Source organism: Plectropomus leopardus, chromosome 2, assembly GCF_026936395.1.
Source record: "Plectropomus leopardus strain MGB_pleo_1.0 chromosome 2, ASM2693639v1, whole genome shotgun sequence".
NCBI lineage: Eukaryota > Metazoa > Chordata > Actinopteri > Perciformes > Serranidae > Plectropomus > Plectropomus leopardus.
In genome coordinates this window covers 41,078,461-41,101,065 of record NC_142177.1, presented here as the reverse complement: position 1 = coordinate 41,101,065, position 22,605 = coordinate 41,078,461, and the positions used below count along the sequence as shown (strand labels likewise).

Below are 22,605 nucleotides of genomic sequence, written 5' to 3'. Positions count from 1 at the left end.
AAGATGATACAACTAAATATTTTGGATCGACTAATATGACTGAATTAAGACACACTCTTTAGTCTGAACTGCAACTGTTATTTGACCGTGAATGTGAGAGTAGACTTGTTTTGAATGTGACAAAAAAACCAAAAGTACTGTGTACTGAGTCAGAATGCCACTTCTAATGATAATCAATTGTGCCTATCACTGAAGTATTCAGATACTGAACAGGCTCAAGAGGTGGATCTGCTTGTTGTCACACTGCTTTGCTTGGCTGTTAAAGGTCGAGGTCACTATGACCTTGCATCTGTCTAATTCTCACAAACACAACAGCTCAAAAAGGTCTCATGGAGATTTCTTCAAATTTGGCTCAAATAACCACTTTGAATTCAAAGCGAACTGTCAAAGGTCACGGTCACTGTGGCCTTATGTCCTTTTCTTTTTTATGAGAGCAATATCTCAAGGAGGTCTTGAGGGAATTTCTTTAAATTTCCCTCAAACATCCACTTGGACTTAACATCAAGCCGATTAGAATTTTGTTGTCAAAGGTCAAGGTCCCAATGACCCTATGTCCTTTTGTTTCTCAAAACACTATGTAAGGAAGGCCTTAAGGGATTTTCTACATATTTGGCACAAACGTACATTTGGACTTAAGAATGAACTTATTAGAATTTGGTGGTTAAAGGTCATGGTTACTGTGTCCCCATGTCTGTCTCTTTCTCATGAAAGCATTATCTCAAGAAGGACTGGAGACAGTTTCTTCTAATTTGACACAAACCTCCATTTTGACTGAAGAATGAACTGATTAGAATTTGGTGGCTGCAGGACAAAGGGTTAATGTTATTTGACCTAAATAAACATGTTTTGATCATAACTCAAGAATTCAAGATGTCTAACAGGACAAAATTATGACATTTTATGTCAAAAAGTTCAACTGTGAGGTGGTAGTACTAGCTATCCTAAACAAACCCATCTTCAACATTCAAATTTCTCACCTAAACACAGTGAATATAAGACATAACAAGCATACTGAGTGTATTTCTTCATAATTTAGTACTTCTCCTTACTTATTTACAAAACCTTTAGATGTCTGCTGATTGTCAGACTGATGGGCAGACGTTTGTGCAATATTCAGGGACAACCATCACCTGCAACAATCAACGGTTCTTCTTACATTATTCTACATAAAGCATCCAATGACACCTCTTACTGTACATACAGCCCCTGCACATTATTATTCTCCAGTAAGTTATATTTTAACTCGGTCACTACGCTCAACCTTCATTCAGACCATTTCTGAGTATAAACATAACTGTTGCAACAGCCTGCTGAACACTATCACCTTACATATCCTGAAATAAACGAGTACTTTGGAAAGAAACACACTGCTGTGTTACATGTGACATAGCAGCACTTTACAGAGGAGGTCTGACTAAAGCTCCACCTCTCACCTGACTCACCTGAGACAAACCAGGAAGTACTTTATTCCTCCTGACTGAAGACAGACAAACGGACTAAAAAACAGACCATCAGATTCACCTTCAGATCAAACTAACAGCTTCCTCTACAGGAGAGAAAGGTGGAAACTCCAACACTGCTGCTTCAACCTGCTGACTCTCCACACACTGAATGTGAGTTTGACCAAAAACACGACTCAAAGTGAAAGTAAACTTCAGTGAAGTTAGTGGAGGGGGACAGGAGCCATGACTGACTGTACTTTCTGTCTGCTGTGTTTTCAGCTTCACTCAGAGACTAAATGGCTTCCAGATCAGAGGAGGATCTCTGCTGTCCGGTCTGTCAGGACGTCTTCAGAGATCCTGTCCTTCTGTCATGTAGCCACAGCTTCTGTAAAGACTGTCTGAAGAGCTGGTGGACACAGAAACCAGCACAGGAGTGTCCAGTTTGTAAGAGAAGATCTTTGTTTGAACCACCTTGTAACCTGGTGTTAAAGCAGCTGTGTGAGTCCTTCTTACAGGAGAGAGATCAGAGAGCTTCAGAGGCTCTCTGCAGTCTGCACTCTGAGAAACTCAAACTCTTCTGTCTGGACCATCAGCAGCCGGTGTGTCTCATCTGCAGAGATTCAGAAAAACACAGCGACCACAGATTCAGACCCGTCGATGAAGCTGCACGACAACACAAGAAGAAACTTCAGGAGACTCTGGAGCCCTTAAAGGAGAAGTTAAAGGTTTTTAAACGAGTTAAAGTGAAGTCTGAACAAACAGCAGCTCACATGAAGGTCCAGGCCCGACGCACAGAGACGCAGATTAAGGAGCAGTTTAAGAAGCTTCACCAGTTTCTGGAGGAGGAAGAGGAGGCCAGGATGGCTGCACTGAGGGAGGAAGAGGAGCAGAAGAGTCAGAGGATGAAGGAGGAGCTGGAGGCTCTGAGCAGAGAGATAGCAGCTCTTTCAGACACGGTCAGAGACGCAGAGGACGAGCTGAGAGCCGAAGACGTCTCCTTCCTGCAGAGATACAAGGCTGCGGTGGACAGAGTCCAGCAGCGCCCCCTGCTGGAGGATCCACAGCTGCTCTCAGGAGCTCTGATAGACGAGGCCAAACACCTGGGCAACCTCACCTTCAACATCTGGAACAAGATGAAGGACATGGTCTCCTACAGTCCTCTGATCCTGGACCCAAACACTGCTCATCCAAACTACATCCTGTCTGATAATCTGACCAGTGTGAGACGAGGGGAGGAGAAACAGCAGCTTCCTGATAATCCAGAGAGATTTGCTTATTTCTGCTCTGTCCTGGGCTCTGAGGGCTTTAACTCAGGGATTCACAGATGGGATTTCAATGTTGGAGACAAAAAAGCCTGGGGACTGGGTGTGTTAGCAGAGTCTGTCCAGAGGAAGGGAGACATACAGTCTGGATTATGGGGAATGGCGTTCTATGCGGGTAAATACTTTTTACAGTCACCATCAAATCCAGCCACTGCTCTCGTAGTGCAGAAGAAGCTCCAGAGGATCAGAGTGAATCTGGACTGGGACAGAGGAAAACTGTCCTTCTCTGATGCTGATACTAACACACACATACACACCTTCACACACACTTTCACTGAGAGGATGTTTCCTTACATTAGCTCTATGGATGAAGTGAAGATTTTACCACTGAAGGTCTGTGTGAGAGTGAAACAGAGCAGGTAGAGAATAAGAGGATCATTATATTCATGCTCAGGGACAAATCATTGTATTTGAAAACTTAGACTCCTCTTACATTTAGGAACAAAAAATAACATCACAGTCTAAAAGTGGCGTATTTGCTCGAGACAGTGGCTGAGACAGAGAGCCTGAAGACTTTTAAGATGAAAGAATATTTTTCATGAGAGTTATAATCCTTTAGTTTTTTCCTAAACAAGTAATTACAAACCATCAAACTGAAACTTATTGTGACTTTTTTTCATACTGTGTAACTGCTGTTAACAGAGACAAAGATATACTTACTATAATGAAATGAAGAAAAGTGATGGCATGACTTTAGATTAAAAATTTCAGCAGATGAACTGTATCTGGAGTCTTTTTTAAGTCGTGCTTTTAGGAAGTTAATGGACTTTTTAGCTGCTGCTTTGTCGCCCTCTGCTGTTTATTGTGTGTTCAACTGAACAGGATAAAAATAATTAGATAAGTATTTTTACCACATTAAGGTTTTCTTCAATATTATTATTATTATTATTATTATGACTATTAATATCACATTGTGCTTAATAAAATTTAATTTGCATATAGTAATTCAGAGGGTTCCCACACATTTTCATGGACAAAATTTCTAAACTTTTCCATGACTTTTCATGGACCCATTATAAAATATCCAGTGAATTTTCCTTTCATATCAAACAGCAAAAAAGTTGGTTGCACTGATTTGCCTTTCCTGACATGGCGTGTTTTTAGATGCTGGAATGCTTTATCGTGCAGTTGGAGGTCGACAAATACTTGACATACGTTATGTGTTACTCACTAACTTACAGAAAATAAATTCACTGGTATGTTACAGTACGTGGAAGGTTATCCCTGAAAGACTGTCTGAAGATCTGACCAGCGTGAGAGCAAGAGGAGAGAAACAGCAGCTTCCTGATAATCCAGAGAGATTTGATAAACACTACTCTGTTCTCGGCTTTGAGGGCTTTAACTCGGGGACTCACAGCTGGGACGTCGAGGTTGGAGACACTGCAGGCTGGGTACTGGGTGTGTTAGCAGAGTCTGTCCAGAGGAAGGGGTTCATACAGTCTGGATTATGGAGAGTGTGGTTCTATGAAGGTAAATACTTTGCAGGGTCACCACCAGATCCAGCCACTGCTCTCAAAGTCAAGAAGAAGCTCCAGAGGATCAGAGTGAATCTGAACTGGAAAGGCAGAAAGCTGTCATTTTCTGATGCTGATACTAACACACACATACACACCTTCAGACACACTTTCACTGAGAGGATGTTTCCTTACATTACCACTTGGGATGAACTCAAAATATTACCACTGAAGGTCTGTGTGACAGTAAAACAGAGCAGTTAGAGAGAAAGACGATCATTATGTTCATGATGTTGGTCTTACTTAAAGGAGCTGAGGATGTCTGTGGACGGACATGTTTTTGGGTTATCTGTCCATCTTCAAATTTAGCACAAACATCCATGTGGACTCAACGATGAACTGATTAGATTTTGGTGGTTATTGTTCAAAGTTCAAGGTCACTGTGACCCCGTCTGTCTCATTCTTGTGAATGTGATGTCTGAAAACACCTTGAGGGGATTTCTTCAAATATGGCACAAACGTCCACTTTGTCTTAACTATGAACTGATTAGAATTCAGTGGTCAAAGGTCATTATGACCTTTTGTCCATCTCATTCTGGTGTATGCAATATCTGAAGAAGGCCTTGAGGGAGTTTCCCCAAATTTGGCACAAACATGCTTTCGGCCATTACTCAAGAATTCATATGCTAAAAGAAATGACTAACAGGATAAAATGATTAAGTGATGGCATTTATATTCAAGAGTTAAAAGGTCAACTATGACATCATAATATTCTGCAAAAACACTTTTTAGGCACTTAATTGGTGACAGTTTTTAATTTTTTTTACTATCTTTTTGTTATTATTTAGACAATTTGCCTTTTGTTTATATTGTTGACTTTTTTAATTTGTAAAATTATTTCACTAAGTTTCTCATCTTTTGGCTCCTTCAACCTTGTTTTTAATCTGTACTGTGGTCATTTATCAATAAGTGCAAGTTTGATCGGCCAATCATTGTTCAGATCCAACAAACTTTATTTTAAATTCTAGTCCAGATTATAAAGTTTCCAAACATTTTAATGTATATTCATAGTGACACAGGAGGTGCCGGATCCAATTAAATAGGCTACGGTCCAAATGTGGGAGGTGCCAGATCCTGTTCTAGCAGGATCTAGAAAATCTTTAATAGAGCCTCATATAATTATATATTATATATAATAAATTATATATTGTATGTACATTGTATATAATTTCATAATCAGGATGACTCTGGTATTATTATCAAACACAAGCTATTTGAGTCTTATCTTAGGTGCAAAGACAAAAAGGGGTTCTGCTTTACATAATTGCATGTAACGTTAAAGTGCTATTGTTGGTGTTCCTAGCTGGTTAACTTTCAAGGTCAAATTACTTTGATGTTGCAGTGCATGTAGACGCAGCAGCCAGTAACACCTCAAATCCTTGCTACTTTTTTGGTTATGTTTTTCTATTTTTTTTCAACTCTATGGCTCCTTCTGCTGAAGCATGACTTTTTCTATGATAGAGAAGCACTTATCAGTATCGGGAAAAGTTGTGTGGACTGAATGCAGCAGACCGCAAGACGATCCCCACCAATGGCCTATGCTGAGCGCCATTCAGACCATGGGGGAGAAACGAAACGGAAAGGTGCAGAGAGGGAAGAGAGCCAGCATCAGGGCGAGGCAGACCGACTTGGACCGAGAGCTGTTCCTCTACCAAGCCTTCTTCTGGCTAATGTCCGCTCGCAGGAGAATAATGTGATGAGATGTGATTGAGGATCGCTCAGCAACGCATCAGAAACTGCTCTGCGCACATCTTCAAAGGGACATGGTTAACCCCTAACATCCCGGATCAAGCTGTTGCACTTAATGGGCGGACCTTGTTCAGAGCCGACAGGACACAAGACTCCGATGTAAATTTTAAAAATGCAATGCAGGAATATATAATGCCATCAGCAGCAATATGCCCAAACAGCCGCATGGAATTTTAATAGTAGCAACTTTGTTTGAACTTTGTTTAAAAAATGGCTTATAAATCTGCCTTTTACTGGTGTCTACACCGGTGGAGACACTGGCGGAGACACCGGTTGAGACACTGTCGGACAGTGACAGCGGAGCGGACATGGCTGGAATGCGTTCTATGGATATTCTATGTACTACATCTCATATTTCAATGGAGGAAAAGTTATATTGCGATTGATAACGTTACCGTTTAATCGCCCAGCCCTACTGTAAACACAGTGTGACAGCTGGATGACGGTCGGCAGCTCTCGTCTCAGGATGGGTCAGGACAACATGTGGAGCACGTGAACAATTAAGCCAGTTTTACACCAAATATGAAAATTTTAGTCTCTATAAGAATCATTGTCGAAAAAAAACCCATCACACACTGGGCTCTGAACAGTTAGCTAAAGTTGTTATGAATAAGTTAACCAGACAAAAATACAAAGTATTAACATTTAATTTCTTACAAAATCAGCAATTATCCGAGACCTGAACGCAGAGCAAACTACAACACTGCTGCTGTGCCAGCAGACGGCGCTGTTGCAACTCTTTGCTAAAATTTAACCAACTATTTACTGTCACACACACACACACACACACGCACACACACACACATACACACACACACACCTATCTATCTCTATGTACCTACAGGTGAATCTAAAAAAACAGAATATTGTAAAAAAAAAAAAGAAGTATTTTCCATCAGTTATTTAAGAAAGTGACAATTTAATATATGTTAGACTTATAACTAAAAGTTTTCAAGCATTTTCATATTTTAATTTTTATATTTATAACCTACATTGAGAAAAATGTTCAAAATATTGGAAACATACGACCCAAAACTACAACCCTCCGTGCCACACTGATGCAGTAATTCGTAGTAAAAAAGCTCTGCCCAAGTACTGAGTATAGAAATTAACATACTTATAATTTTTTGAATGATCTTAGGAAATATTCAGATTATTTAAGATACTGGATTTCTGGATTTTATTTGCATATAATGAATATACAATAAATAAAAGTTTACCTTTTTAAAACAAATTACTAAGAATAATTAACTTTTTCACAATATTCTGTTTTTTTTAGATGCACCTGTATATCTAGATAGATAGACAGATGGATAGAAATCTTTTTTTAGACATAATATCTAGGTAAAACTGCATTTGAAGTATTTTTTAGTACAACACACCTCATAATTGTTTTTTTTTTTTACTAAAGTAGAGGTTTATTATCATTATCGTTATTATTATTATTATTATTATTGTTACTGTTATTATTATCATTAATAAATAAATAAAATAAATAATAATATTGTAGCTGTTGTGGTTATTATAAATTTTACTAGAAATATTATTATTATTGTTGTAGTTGTAGTTGTTATTACTATTAATGTTATTATTGTCATTATCATTATTACTTACGGTATTTGATAGGTTTAAAAATATTTTTTAGCAACATATATAACTTCTGTAGCTTAAGTAGGAGAAATGTGCAAAAAGCATTTTATTATGAGGAAACACAAACAGTCTTTAGCAACATAGTATATTATACTGTACAATGAGGACAGTGTGCATGTGTGTATGTGTTTGTGTGTGTGTGTGTGTGTGTGTGTGTGTGTGTGTGTGTGTGTGTGTGTGTGTCATTTCAGGAAAAGTAATTGAATTTCAGGTGTAAAAAAGATCATTTTGTTGGGTTCTCTCGGCTGTTAAACATAATAACAGGTCATTTTTGACCCCTAAAACAACAGGAAATTTGGGTTGCACATTCAGCTGGAAATACAAAGAAACAGCACGTCAACTGGGCAGTTTTTGGAACTGCCCAAATCCTCTTTCAAACTCAAAAAAAGCCAGAATCCAGCAACAAAAAGTGAACACTAAATCCTCCAAAACTTGGTAAAAAACATAAATTACCTTCTTCAGCTTGCTTCTTTTTCCCTTTGTCTCTTATTTTTCCCTCTTTCACAGCAGACAGCCTGACGCACAGGTGTGACTGATAACATAACCTGCACCCTAAAAACCCAACCAGCTAAATGGAATCCAGCCCTCATCAGTGTCAGTATTTACACCTGTGCCTCACCTGCTGTGACAAGTCAAAACATCCTGCGTGACAGAGGGCAGATCTCTCTCTCACCAGCAGGTGGCGCTGCAGTTCCACTGACTGACTGCTGCACTGTTTAACCCTTTGAAATCTGGATTATCATCAGTAGGTTTTTCTGTGTGTGTTTTGTTCAGATGCCTTGAACAAGCTGTCTGACCCCCTGAAACCTGAGAAAACAGATTTAATTCATTTCTAAAACACACAGACAAAGGCAATGGCCAGCGTGGCAACATTTTTTATTATTATATTATTATTATAATAAAAATAAATATATCAAATAATTAATTGATTTTTTTAAATTAAATGTTGCTGATTTTCATATAATTTTATTTTATAATGTTGCCATCTCTATGTTTTTGGAAAAAAATCTATAAATGACAATATGTAAATGTAAAATGTATATGTAAATGTGTAAATGACTATGACATGCTTTGGAACTTGAGCAAAGACATAGGCCAAAATTAAGCAAAACAAAAAATAAATAAAATAAAATAATAAAATAACAAATAATATTACTATTATTATTACCCTGCCCCCCATGTTAAGGGTTAACCCTAGGTTACTCATGAGAAAAATATGAACTCAAGTAGCAGATGAAAGCTGGTAGGAATTGTACTATGGCAGTAATAGTGGCCAATGTGACGGGCCAACATGTTCTCATCCCAAGTCGTCACATGTTGTCGCTTTGCAGGGGACTTCTGCGACTACATATTACGCTCTTGGTGTCCTTCTGCATCTGCTGTTTACGTTCCAGGATGCCGCTACCATGATGTCAACAAAAGCACATGGTGGGATCATGCTGCACATGGTTATGTTTAGATAATAAAAGCACATGGCAACCAACGCCAGGATGTCATCAAACACACATGCTGGCACCGATGGTTAAACATCACATTCAGACGGGAAGTGAAAACTGGACTCTGACATGCAAATCTGCGGTTTGTTGGATGCATCCACCGCCCCTCCTGCCTGCCCTTGCAGCATGATCCGCCGTCCTGTGGCGTATGATGCTGGCGTATCCGTCTGACCGTATAATGACACCAAGTATGTTTTTGTCGAATGACGTTCCCAGCTGATGCTGTCCAGCGGCGTGTTATGCAGACATGAAAGGTGGCTTTTGGCATCAGCATCTTGGTGGTTTATGTCTTTTTAAAAAAAAAAAATAATTTTTTTTTTTTACAAATTTTCAAGTAATTTTCTTGTAATTCCAACTCATTTCTTGACAATATTTTCAGTTAATCAATGCCTTCTTCTGATGTTTTTGAGAGGAATCAAACCACTTTTCTCCAGTTTCAGAGTACTCACGAGAAAAATATGAGCTCAGCAGCAGATAGAAGCTGGTAGAGATCGCACTATAGCGGCGGTAATGGCGACTGTGATAAGCTGTACATTAACGATGTAGTAAATGTACACGCAAAGGTTGAGCAACAGCACCGCATCTTTTTTTTTAAATTAAAAGTTCACTTAAGGTAGTAATAACGTGTTAATTAACAGTCCAACAGTTAACCTTGTGTAACTTTTAACCCCTGGAGAGTCGTTAAATATCTACGTGTGTAACAACAGAGCTGCAGTCTCGCCCTCAGACCCTGAATGTGAACACATGCAGCCAGATGTAAACCGCAGCCGGTCCTGCGTAACTCAACCCCGAAGTTTGCCAGAACAGATCCATCATCATTTACGCCCCGCTGAGCGCTGTTTGTCCCCGCCTGCTAAAGGTCACGGCATAAGAGACTGTTTAGTGGCTCTGAGGTGCGTATGAAAGGCCGGCCTTGACGGCCTCGGCGGCAGCAGGGAGGAAATGAGCGTGAAATGAATGTCACATTGAAATCAAAGGCGGGGAAGATAAATGAGAGAGGTGGTTGGAAATCACCTGGACCGGGGGCGAGGGAGACACAGAGAGAGCGATGGATGGAAGGATGGATGGAGGGAAGGATGGATGGAGGGAGGAGTAATTATTAGTGATTGAGCAGCTTCCCCCTCGTGTGTTTCATTAGGAGCGACCTGTTCACACACAATCTCTTCTCTGTTGGGCCGTGCCAGAGCCCGGCAACTCCCGTTTATTTGACCATCTGAAATCTTAACAGTTAATACCTGTATATTTCCAGCATAATATTGTCTCTGGCAGAGATTGCCAGAAAATGTATCCCCATGAAAATAAACGGTTGCATTCGCATGCCAGGTAACACAAGGGCCATGTGCTGAAAAAGGAGGGGGCAGATGGAGGAGGTGGAGGTCAGACAGGTGAGGAGCAGGAGCAGGAGCAGGAGCAGGAGCAGGAGCAGGAGTAGGAGTAGGAGCAGGAGCAGGAGCAGGAGCAGGAGCAGGAGCAGGAGCAGGAGCAGGAGTAGGAGCAGGAGCAGGAGCAGGAGCAGGGGTGTTTGTAGGTTTCAGGACATTAGGGGGTTAGCTCTGGCCTCTGTAGGGAAAAAACTGCCAACATTTTTTTAAAGAAAACATGCCTCATGAGTTTGGAAGGCATGTTTTCTTAAAATACATAAATAAATATATATATACTGTATATATATGGTGATTATATATATAAATAACTGAATTTTTCAAAAATGTTTTAAGCTTATTTTTTGGGCTTTTTTGCCTTTATTTATTTGATAGGACGGATGCCTGCTCAACCAGATGAGCTACTGAGTGCACCTTGGCATTTTTTTTTTTTAAATTTGTGGAGCTTTTTTTCTTTAAAAAATTGTATTTAATGTTTTTATTTCCTTTTTTTTGCATTTTTCTTTTTCTTCCTTTTTTTTGCATTTCTTTTCTAAAAAAATGCGTTGATTATTTAAAAAATTTTTTGGTGATTTTTAAAGTTTTCCTTTAACCCTTTGAAACCTGAAACCTGATGTTGAAATCAACATCAAATTTCTTGTACACATATATAAACCTTTATACTCAGAGCAAATTGGTTTGAATTCTTTGGAAAACATGGACAAAAAATGTTCTTCAATTTGCAAGAAATTCGTAGAAATAAGAAAATTACCTTTTAAGCTAGAGGAGAATTTCCAGAAAACAGCGTTAATAATAGTAATAACAATAAATTTTATTAATAAAGTGCTTTTAAAGGAACTCAAAGACACTGTACAAAGTAAAAAGCAGGACAGACATAATAACATAACTCACGAATTCACAGCAAACAAAACAACGACATACAAAAACCCCCCACTGAACAATCACACATTAAAAGCCTGTTTAAGAGTTTATTTTTTATTATTATAATTATTGTTATTCTATATGTGTTATATTATTAATATCTAATAGCTTTTTGTCTTGATTGTTTCTTGGTTGTTTTTTTGTGCAAATTTTCTTGTGCTTTTTAATAATATCTTGCTTTTTGTTTTATTTCTTCCTAAGTTGTTCATTGCCTTATCCCCAATTTATTTATTTATTTTTTAAAGAAATCAAGATAATTTGGTCAGGTTTCAAAGGGTTAAATGACAAGCTCAGCATTCATCACTAAGGCAAAAAGTAGCTGCGTGCTTCATTAGATCCGCCCTCACTTTTCCTCTGTGAAAACACAGAAACACCTGCACACACGCCGCCATTTCTCATCATCATGTTACCGAGCGCCGCCCGCCTGCAGCCGTTTCCACCTCCACACATTTCCACCGTGCGTCAAAGGAAAGGGGGGCTGTGGAAGGTGATAGGCTACAATCATCACCACCACCACCATCATCATAAAATACACACACACAGGGACATGTTTACACACACACACAGTTTATCAGGAGCCAGAGTGGGGTTTTTCTTTTCCCCCGGGCTGGAAGGCTCCGGGGAGGAGGAGGGCCAAAAGTCAACATTTCCAGGGTGAAGCTAAATGACGGAGCTGCAGCCGCTCAAACCACAGGCACGTTAAGCAAACACCTGTGGCTCAGGTGGAAAAGCAAGGCCTCTCCGGCCGAGAGAAGGAGCTCTTTCTCTCAGGATCAAGCCTCTCAGCGTATGGCCACTTGACACTACGGGAGCTTAAGAGTGAAAGCTGTAATTTTTATTGCAGAACGTGGGGACGGACTTTCAACCTTCTGCTGTCTAAACAAAAAATACATTAGGTGCAACAATCAACTGCAACACACTCTTTTATATTAAAAGGAGAGTTCAACCAAAAAATGAAAATTAAGTCATTATCAGACAAAGTTTCATACTTTACGTAGGCTACAAAACACTGCTGGAGGTTCACCGGAAAAAGGCATTCATCTCTGAAACAATTAAAACAAATGGTGACCAGGACTCAAATGTACATAATACAACTTCGAAATGTCTCCATACTGCTTATCTGTAGTAATCCAAGTGTCCTGAAGCCCTGATGAGCCAAGTTGTTTTGAAAAAAACATCACTGGCGTATTGTTTTAGCCTTTTTATCAAAGAAAATTAGTGTGGGGTTTGGACTGAATGCAGCAGACCGCAAGAGGATCCCAACCAACAGCATACGGCGAGCAGCCAGTCAGACCAGAGGGGAGAAACAAAACCAAAAGAGGACAAAGAGAGGGAGGAGAGCCGGCATCAGGGCGAGGCTGACCCGACTTGGACCAAGAGCTGTTCCTCTTCCAAGCCTTCATCTGGCCAATGTCCGCTCGCAGGAGAATAAAGTGGATGAGATGTGACTGAGACTCACTCAGCAACAGGACATCAGAGACTGCTCTGTGCACGTCTTCACAGAGACATGGTTAACCCATGGTTTTTAAATGTATTGTTTTCTTTTATGTATTTTTTTTTAAAAGCGTAATTTCTTTTTTACCTTTGGCGATTTTTTTCTCTAAAATTTTTGATGATTTTTTTAAAGTTTGGGCTTTTTTTTCCTTTTTGGTGATTTTTACATAACTATTCCTTTTTCTATTCCTTTAAAACCTGGATCATCAGAAGATTTCTTGTACATGTATTTAATTATTTTGACAGTGAAGCAATTCACTCAAGAAAGGCTTGTAGTTGTGATTTTATTCACACATTTCCTCAGAATTTTTCAGTCTTTTTATCTTTCTTTGCATCACATGTGCTTTTTGACTTTAGAACTTCCTAAAATATCTTAAAATAAACCTTGAAAATATCTTTGCGAATATGACCGCTGCTGTCAGTTGAAAGTTTTGGAAATGTCAGCGACCAAATAAACTCCCTCTGACACGCAACAACAACAACGTAGACATATTCCAGGAAACAAGTCAGTCACAATGTATATACAATAACCAACGTATTCCTTCATAACAACAACTAAATACTGTGACGTGAGTGCGGTCTGTCTGATTGTACGTTTGTTTCTCCCTCCGTGTTTTAGCTCGAACTCCCTTTTTCCAGCGCTGCCTGAGAAAAGTCACCATGTTCCACGCTCGCTGCAAAGGTCACCACGAAAGGTTTACAGTTCACCCAGCGTGTCCAAACTTGTCACAGTTTCCATGTTTGAGGCACCAGTTTGCTGCTCTCTCTCGCTCTGTGTCTCTCTGTCGTGTCAGAGGAGCTTTGGCCCTGAACTGGAGTTAACTCGTTCTCTACCTCCTCCTCGTCCACCCCGGGGAGCACTCTCTGTGAGCGATGAAGAAACTAATAAACAGACTCTCGCAGTGATCCGTGTCACATTGTTTGGCCCACCTGCAACCTGTAAACTCCTCACCGCGGACTGGATGTTCTCAATTTGTTCCACCAGGAGGCCCTGGCTTATATTAGCCTAAAGGGGGCACTGGAAGAGCATCTGGTCCGAGCAGCGCGCAGTAAATACAGCAGCACGCTCGCTGGCTCTGGGTTCAGTTTCAAGTCAATTACTGAGTTCCAGAAAACCACAAGACGGGGAGCAGAACTTCTGTCAGAGAACGGGGCAGATCGGGGCACAATGGAGGTTTTAAGAGCTCGAACGTTTCAAGTGCTCGAGTGAAAATCTAAAGGAGCCGTTTCCAAGAAGTGGGGGGCTCTGTTCATGTTAAATAACCGGTGAGAAACTGTGATAAGAACAGAAATAAACAGTAAAAACGTCATGTGTTGCTCGGAGAGCTCTCTGTATGTGTTCAAGTAAAACTACCAATACATGAACGTAAAAATACTCCATTACTAATTATCTGATTCTATATGACTTTATTAGATAGCTACTATTGATGCATCAAAATTAGAGCAGCATGCTACTGTTGTAGCTCCAGGTGTAGCTGATCTGAACCGTTCCGGTATGTAAGATTTAGAGGAATATATCAGCAGAGAAGGAATATAATTTGCAGTAAGTATAAAATCACCTGAAAATATGAATGGTTATTAAGAGTTTTTTGTCAGTTGGGTTGTTTTCTAAACATAAGTAATGTTGTTTAGATTAGCTGTTTACATCTACATAGGCACGGGGTCCTTGTATATGTTGATCATCATGTTGTCCCGCCATGTTTCTACAGTAGCCCAGAATGGACAAGCCAACATATTCTCATCCCAAGTCGTCACATGTTGCCGCCTTGTCAGACTTCCGCGTCTACATATTACGCTCCAGGAATTGCGGAACTGTGTCTGCTGCTGACATTGTGTTATGTTACACGGTTATGTTTAGACAACAAAAGCACATGGCAACCAACGCTGGGACGTCAGCGAAAGCACATTCTGAGGATTAGGCAGAGGAGGCACATGGTAAAGTGAAGAAAAAAACTTCACATTCAGCCAAGAAGTGAACGCCAACCTCCTGCATCAAAGTCACCGCTCCTGTCACCTGCCCGACGGGGACCATCATGCTCCTGATATCACGTCATTTCTGGCAGCGTGTGATAAAACTGCGAACATTTCTGTGCAGTCGCATTCTCAGTTAATGACATCCAGTGACGTATCATACAGACATGAAATGTTGCTTTTGGTGTCAGGATCTGACGTCGAAAGCACTGCAAAAGCAGCAGTATGTGACAACTTCAGAATGAGATGAGCTGGCTGGTGGTTTAAGATACGATGCGATACGATACGATACGATACGATACGATACGATACGATACGATACGATACGATACGATACGATAAGAATTAGCATGCAGTACCCTCCCGTGTCCGTACACCCCAAGAATATTTGGGGGGGCGGGGCATATATATGCACCCTCCCGAGGTATCCTCCAGTGACATGCATCGTGAATAGGCAAGTTTAATTATACAAAAACGCTCATGACGCAACTGGGATGCTGCCGGAGACACGTACATGAATGCAAGGTTTAACAGCAAGTATATCTTCAGTCTAACTTGTGCATTTGATACAGTGATGACCAGCAGGTAACAACCACCAATTTATCTTCTCAAACTCTCAATAATACAGCAAAACAGGGCACTAAAATATGTTTCTGCAAACGTTTCAGGAGAGAAATAAGCAGTGCAGGGGCATAACTTTGGTGTATTTTCAATGTACACTTCCTAGTTTTATCGTTTGATCAGAGTTTGGTCCACTCTTGTACTCTTTGTGTCCGTGATACAAAACTGGTTGAGAAATTGGCAAAGTATCCCTTTAAAAATCTAACAGTAAACTTCAATATAACTTGCAGATTTGTAAAACATTTTCCTGCAATTTCTTGTTTATGTGATGAATTTAACCACCTGGCAACGCACACGGTCACGCAATACTGTTCACACACAAACCAATCCCATCTCCTCCTGATTTGATCAAAGCAATGTTTAACGGTGTGACACCTGGTGAACGCACACAGGATTACACAAACACACACACATACATGCATGTACACAGTCTTAACTGAGAGCAGATGAGGCGGAGCTGAAGTCAGGAGGGGGGAGAGAAACAAGCAGGGACAATTATTCGGGTCCAAAAGGGACAATTCACCCAAACAAGCTGTAAACGAGCTGTAAACAAAGAAATCTGTTGGAAGTTTTCTTCTTTCAGCTGCTGATCCAAAACCTCCTGAAGGCGGATACAACCATGCCAGGACGGACAGACAGGAAACAAATGAAAAGCTTTATTTGACACACTATTTATTTTGTAAAAAACTGTCTGAGGTTTTTCTTTTATTTCACAATATCAAAGATTAGTAAAAGTCACAGTGTATCTGTTTGGGTCCGTGCGTCTTGGATAATGGAGGTTTTGAGAGCATTGGCAGTAAAGTTGAAGCGTACAGCCACACGTGTCTGAGGTTTTCACAAAGCTCGTCATTTATTACAAACGACACATTAGCCTCACGAAGCCCAGTGACATGCACACCAGTTTATCCTCTTTCTCCAAATATTAAAATATTAACAGCATATCCTATTTAAATCTGTAAAATCAGGCTGTTTTCTGACTTTTGCATTCCATGATTAAGTCATGTGGGATATGTCGGCATTATTTGGGCTTTAGGAGCATTATTTGGACATACGTACAGCCAATTTGGAATATGCATCTAAACGAATGGTTTTTACTGCAGTTTGCGACACATGGCCTCTCATCTGTTTACAGTCCACTCTGTGTGTTGTCATGGATACATTGTACACAAACCAACTCACCAACAGTTTGCAAAGTAGTTGGGTAGAGACGCATGCAAAAGAAAATCCCACATTTCAGGTCGGAAGGAGACACACACCTGCTTTTAAACTTTATGAAGGACTTGAATATAAGATAAGTTTAGATATGAGCTATTATCGCAGGAGAGACCTTTTCAAGAAGTCGAAGCGAGGAAAAAGAGTCCAGAACGGTGTTAAAAAAAGTCTGTCATGATGCAATGATATTTTGGTTATAATTATCCATCCATCCATCCATCCATTTTCTTCCGCTTATCCGGGGTCGGGTCGCGGGGGCAGGGCCTAAGCAGGGAAGCCCAGACTTCCCTCTCCCCGGCCACTTTGTCCATCTCTTTCCGGGGGATCCAGAGGCGTTCCCAGGCCAGCCGAGAGACATAGTCTCTCCAGCTGTCCTGGGTCTACCCCGGGGCCTCCTATCGGTGGGACGTGTCATGAACACCTCACCAGGGAGGCGTCCTGGAGGCATCCTAATTAGATGCCCGAGCCACCTCATCTGGCTCTTCTCAACGCGGAGGAGCAGCGGCTCTACTCCGAGCTCCTCCCGGATGACCGAGCTTCTCACAGCTCATTTCGGCCGCTTGTACCTGCGATGTTGTTCTTTCGGTCACTACCCAAAGCTCGTGACCATAGGTGAGGGTAGGAACGAAGATCGACCGGTAAATCGAGAGCTTTGCCTTTCGGCTCAGCTCCCTCTGCAGAGTCCACATTACTGCAGACGCTGCACCGATCCGCCTGCCGACCTCCCGCTCCATCCTTCCCTCACTCGTGAACAAGACCCCGAGGTACTTAAACTCCTCCACTTGGGGCAGGACCTTTTTCCGGCTGAGAACCATGGCTTCGGATTTTGAGGTGCTGATTTTCATACCGGCCGTTTCACACTCGGCTGCGAACACATCCAGTGAGAGCTGAAGGTCGCGGCTTGATGAAGCCAACAGGACCACATCATCTGCAAAAAGCAGAGACCCAATCCTGAGATCACAAAACCGGACCCCCTCAACACCCTGGCTGCGCCTAGAAATTCTGTCCATAAAAGTTATGAACAGAATCGGTGACAAACGGCAGCCCTGGCGGAGTCCAACCCTCACTGGAAACGAGTTCGACTTACTGCCGGCCATGCGGACTGAGCTCTGGCAGTGGTCATACAGGGAAAGGACGGCCCGTATCAGGGGGTCTGAAACCCCGTATTCCCGGAGAACCCCCCACAAGACTCCCCGAGGGACACGGTTGAATGCCTTCTCCAAGTCCACAAAGCACATGTGGACTGGTTGGGCAAACCGACATGCACTCTCAAGGATCCTGCCGAGGGTCCAGAGTTGGTCCACAGTTCCACGACCGGGGCAAAAACCGCATTGCTCCTCCTGAATCCGAGGTTCGACTGTCCGGCGGACCCTCCTCTCCAGTACCCCTGAATATACTTTACCAGGGAGGCTGAGGAGTGTGATCCCCCTATAGTTGGAACACACCCTCGGGTCCGGAGGGTTATGATTATTAATTCAATTATTGATCACAATTCCAAATTGATAGTTTCGTATTTTATGAGACTGATTTTTTGACGTGCTATTATTCATTCCTTAACAGGAACAGTGTATTTCACTGCATTTCCAGCTTTGTTTGTGGCGCTAAGTTTTCAGCGTTGTTGGTGCAACCACATGTAGGTAATTTTTAGTGACTTGTTTTTACATTTGTAGCTGCATTTGTACACCAAGCATGGTTTTATGAGCGAAAAAATCATAACCTAGTGGTTTTCTGCCCAAACTTAAGCACTTTAACTACAGCATTGTTAGAAACACAAAATGAGCATATCTGCTACACACAAATGTAGTGTATCCATGGTTTGCAGAAACGTACAATGCCAACATTTCTCCTGATGATTGGGCTGAAATTCAAACACATTAACGCCAGCTCAACACAGCTATTTTTGTAACTTTATAGTGGAACCATTTCAATTGTGGACAATATTGGCCCACCAACACGTCTGTCCAGCCAAACCATGAATATTCTATATTTCCTGCCATCTAAACAAACTTTTTTCCCCCTATGGTGTGATGTTTTATAAATACAGCAGCAGATTTCCACTGAGTCTCAGCGACAACAGGACGTGTCTCCAGGCATTGGCTCAGGGTGATGGAAGGAGGGCGGCTAGTAACAAATTGACTCTTTATTTTATTGGTCTAACCTCACGGCAGACGCTGTCTCGCTGTGCGGTTTTAGCAGCGTCACTCACCCCTGTCTGTCTAAATATCAGCAGTGCAGCCTACACACCCGTCTCCCTCACTAGGTTATTATTGTCGTTGCATGGCAAAGTGCGGGGGCGGACAGGAGAGCAGCACATTGACACAAAGGCTGCAGAAAACCTGGATGTTAACCATTTATCGCTCAGTAATGACACAGAATAAGGCAAAACTAATATTTATACAGAGTCAAAATTATGAGGAGGATGAGGATGTGTTTGTCACAGATTATAGTTTTAATTACACAAAGATTTCTTGGAAGACTAATTAAATGAATTTTTTGTTTTAGGGTAATTTTCTGCAACAATATTGGAATAAATAACAAAACAAGAAATTATGATGACTAAACTCAAACATTAATGCCAAATTGAAGCATTTATGTCAAAGTGTTCTTGAGATATCACGCTCATAGGAATGAGGCAGACGAGGTCGCACTGACCTTAAACTTTAACCTATGACCACCAAAATCTAACCAGTTCGTCCTTCAGTCCAACTGGACAGTCATGCTTTTCAAAATTAAACTGAAAAGCATCCTGAGCATTGAGTTTGCATTTTTCTTTCTTCAACCAAAAAATAATTGGCGAGCCAGCCAGGAGAAGACAGAAAAGACAAAGCAAGCTGTCCCTCTGGTGTGGGTTGACTGCGTCGTCTTTTTTATCTCTAACTGCTCTGTTCTGCCGTCACACAGACCTTCAGTGGTGATATCTTCAGTTCATCAGCAGAGCCAATTATTGGAATCATCTTCTCAGTGAAAGTGTGTGTGAAGGTGTGTATGTGTGTGTTAGTATCAGCATCAGAGAACGACAGTTTTCCTCTGTCCCAGTCCAGATTCACTCTGATCCTCTGAAACTTGTCCTGCACTACGAGATCAGTGAGTGGATCTGGTGGTGACTGTGTACAGTATTTACCTCCACAGAACCACACTCTCCATAATCCAGACTGTATGCGTCCCTTCCTCTGGACAGACTCTGCTAACACACCCAGAAACCAGCCTGCTCTGTCTCCAACCTGGACATCCCAGCTGTGAGTCCCTGAGTTAAAGCCCTCAGAGCCCAGGACAGACCAGTGGTCATCAAATCTCTCTGGATTATCAGGAAACTGCTGCTGTCTCCGTCCTCGTCTCACGCTGGTCAGATCTTCAGACAGGATGTAGTTTGGATGAACGGTGTTTGGGTCCAGAATCAGAGGACTGTAGGAGACCATGTCCTTCATCTTGTTCCAGATGTTGAAGGTGAGGTTGCCCAGGTGCCGAGGTGGCCTCGTCTATCAGAGCTCCTGAGAGCAGCTGTGGATCCTCCAGCAGGGGGCGCTGCTGGACTCTGTCCACCGCAGCCTTGTATCTCTGCAGGAAGGAGACGTCTTCGGCTCTCAGCTCGTCCTCTGCGTCTCTGACCGTGTCTGAAAGAGCTGCTATCTCTCTGCTCAGAGCCTCCAGCTCCTCCTTCATCCTCTGACTCTTCTGCTCCTCTTCCTCCCTCAGTGCAGCCATCCTGGCCTCCTCTTCCTCCTCCAGAAACTGGTGAAGCTTCTTAAACTGCTCCTTAATCTGCGTCTCTGTGCGTCGGGCCTGGACCTTCATGTGAGCTGCTGTTTGTTCAGACTTCACTTTAACTCGTTTAAAAACCTTTAACTTCTCCTTTAAGGGCTCCAGAGTCTCCTGAAGTTTCTTCTTGTGTTGTCGTGCAGCTTCATCGACGGGTCTGAATCTGTGGTCGCTGTGTTTTTCTGAATCTCTGCAGACGACACACACCGGCTGCTGATGGTCCAGACAGAAGAGTTTGAGTTTCTCAGAGTGCAGACTGCAGAGAGCCTCTGAAGCTCTCTGATCTCTCTCCTGTAAGAAGGACTCACACAGCTGCTTTAACACCAGGTTACAAGGTGGTTCAGACTTTGAAGATCTTCTCTTACAAACTGGACACTCCTGTGCTGGTTTCTGTGTCCACCAGCTCTTCAGACAGTCTTTACAGAAGCTGTGACTGCATCCACCACTGCAATTATCTGCATATTAAGTCTGTGCAGTATTTGGGCTCAGCCACAAATCAGAGGGCTGAGAGAAAAACACCAGTACGCGGTGTTAATGCAGCAGAGATGTGTTAGGCCGGTGGCGTATTTTACAATTAAAGCAAACATAAAGCTGTTACTGAGCCTGGTCTGCGCCGCAGCTACTTGGCCAGTCGCCGTTACTCACATCCTTTAGCTGTTTAGTTGAATTGACGGGATCAGGTTGATTTTATGTGTGATCCACGACAGCCTCGTATTATCCAATCACTTCAGTTCATCCATCAAGCCCCCATACTGAGCGCAGCGGTGAAAGACGCACATCGAGAGAGCGGGAAAGAAAGCTGAGAGAGACAGAGAGAGAAAGAGAAACACTGCACCAGAACACCGGCTCTCGTTACAAACCACCAGAGACCCTCCTCGACTGCCAAAAATCTCCAAATTTGAACCCAAGCTTTCTGGCTGCTAATTATTCCTCGAGCATGGTCTGAACTGAATTTATGACACTAAGCTGGCGCTCCTCATGGCATCATAAATTAAACTGGCAAAGAGTTTTAGAATCAAAACCAAGGCCCCCTGTCCTCCAACGAAAGGAAAATTAAAAAGTCATGAATGTAAATATGGATGTTCGCAGAGCAGACTCTGTGACCCGTCTCCCCATTTCTAAGCAGCCACTTTATTTTTTTTGTATGTTCTGAGTAATTTTGTTTTCTGAGGCTGAGCAGACGAAACCTTAAGTTTCGGAATATCTTCCCAAGAGAAATGTTGGCGTTGTATGTTTCTGCAAACCATGAATATAACCATTTGAGGGTTTCATCATAGCAGCAATTTTAATGCGATATACAATAGTATAAATGAGCTTACTTTGTCATCTGGAGGTGGAATAGAGTGTGTAATAGAAGTCGAAAGATTATCAGCCTGGCCGATTATTTGGGCTGATATTTGGCATTTTGCCAGTTATCTGTAGCTGCGTTTTATTTCAATGACTGCTGATAAAATTGATTTATTAAAAAGTGCACAGAAAGTGTCAGCATGGGAGGGATTTTTACTTTGTATAATCTTAGGGAGCAATTTTTATGTCTTCATTTTTCTGTTTAAATTTTCACCTGACTTTATAAAACAAAGTTGCTGGGAACTTGCTGTATATGATGTTGAAAGTTTCACTTTCAATGAAACATTTGTTGAAGACTTTTAAACAAAGTTTGGTGTTTGAGTTTGTTAAATTCCAAATTTTAAATATTGACGTAAAGATTTTCATTTTTAGGGTAAATGCATATCGGTTCCAGATATCAGTTATCCGTCTCATTAACTACTCATAGCCGCTATCGGCCCTGAAAAAGCGATATTGGCCGATCCCTCGTGTGTAACACCGTAATACAAATCTGCAGATTTTAATGTTATAATCCCACAATTGTAATAGCAACTGCCCACTACAAACATAATATGACATTTCCTGCAAATGTCCAGAAGAGAAATCTATGTGATGTCCAAAACAGACATCTATAGTACGTCCAGACTGGATGTAGTATAGATGTGCGTTTGCTGACATCACAGTAGTGCTTCCCGGGGTGTAAACAGCTGACGCAGACAGATACCTAAAAAGTCATAAGTAGACGCAGAAGT

The 22,605-nt window shown here is 41.6% G+C and overlaps 1 protein-coding gene and 1 pseudogene across 3 annotated transcripts; one reads left to right on the top strand and one right to left on the bottom strand.

Annotated features, from left to right (window-relative positions):
- The first annotated feature begins 1,421 nt into the window (after nucleotides 1-1,421).
- LOC121949791 (nuclear factor 7, ovary-like) lies at nucleotides 1,422-7,455 on the top strand. Of its 3 annotated transcripts, XM_088070966.1 has the most exons (4): nucleotides 1,422-1,613; nucleotides 1,722-2,660; nucleotides 3,893-3,898; nucleotides 4,025-7,455. In XM_088070966.1, the coding sequence occupies exons 2-4, from the start codon at nucleotides 1,739-1,741 to the stop codon at nucleotides 4,480-4,482; spliced, it is 1,386 nt and encodes a 461-aa protein (XP_087927092.1). In that variant the 5' UTR covers nucleotides 1,422-1,613; nucleotides 1,722-1,738; the 3' UTR covers nucleotides 4,483-7,455. The 3 variants fall into 3 exon arrangements, with proteins under 3 accessions (XP_087927092.1, XP_087927083.1, XP_087927094.1); XM_088070968.1 differs by lacking the exons at nucleotides 1,422-1,613; nucleotides 3,893-3,898 and having other exon boundaries at nucleotides 1,671-1,814; nucleotides 1,934-2,643; nucleotides 3,996-7,455; XM_088070957.1 differs by lacking the exons at nucleotides 3,893-3,898; nucleotides 4,025-7,455 and having other exon boundaries at nucleotides 1,426-1,613; nucleotides 1,722-3,710.
- Nucleotides 7,456-19,644: 12,189 nt separating this feature from the next.
- Nucleotides 19,645-20,959, bottom strand: LOC121948930 (nuclear factor 7, ovary pseudogene; annotated as a pseudogene).
- Nucleotides 20,960-22,605: the final 1,646 nt, after the last annotated feature.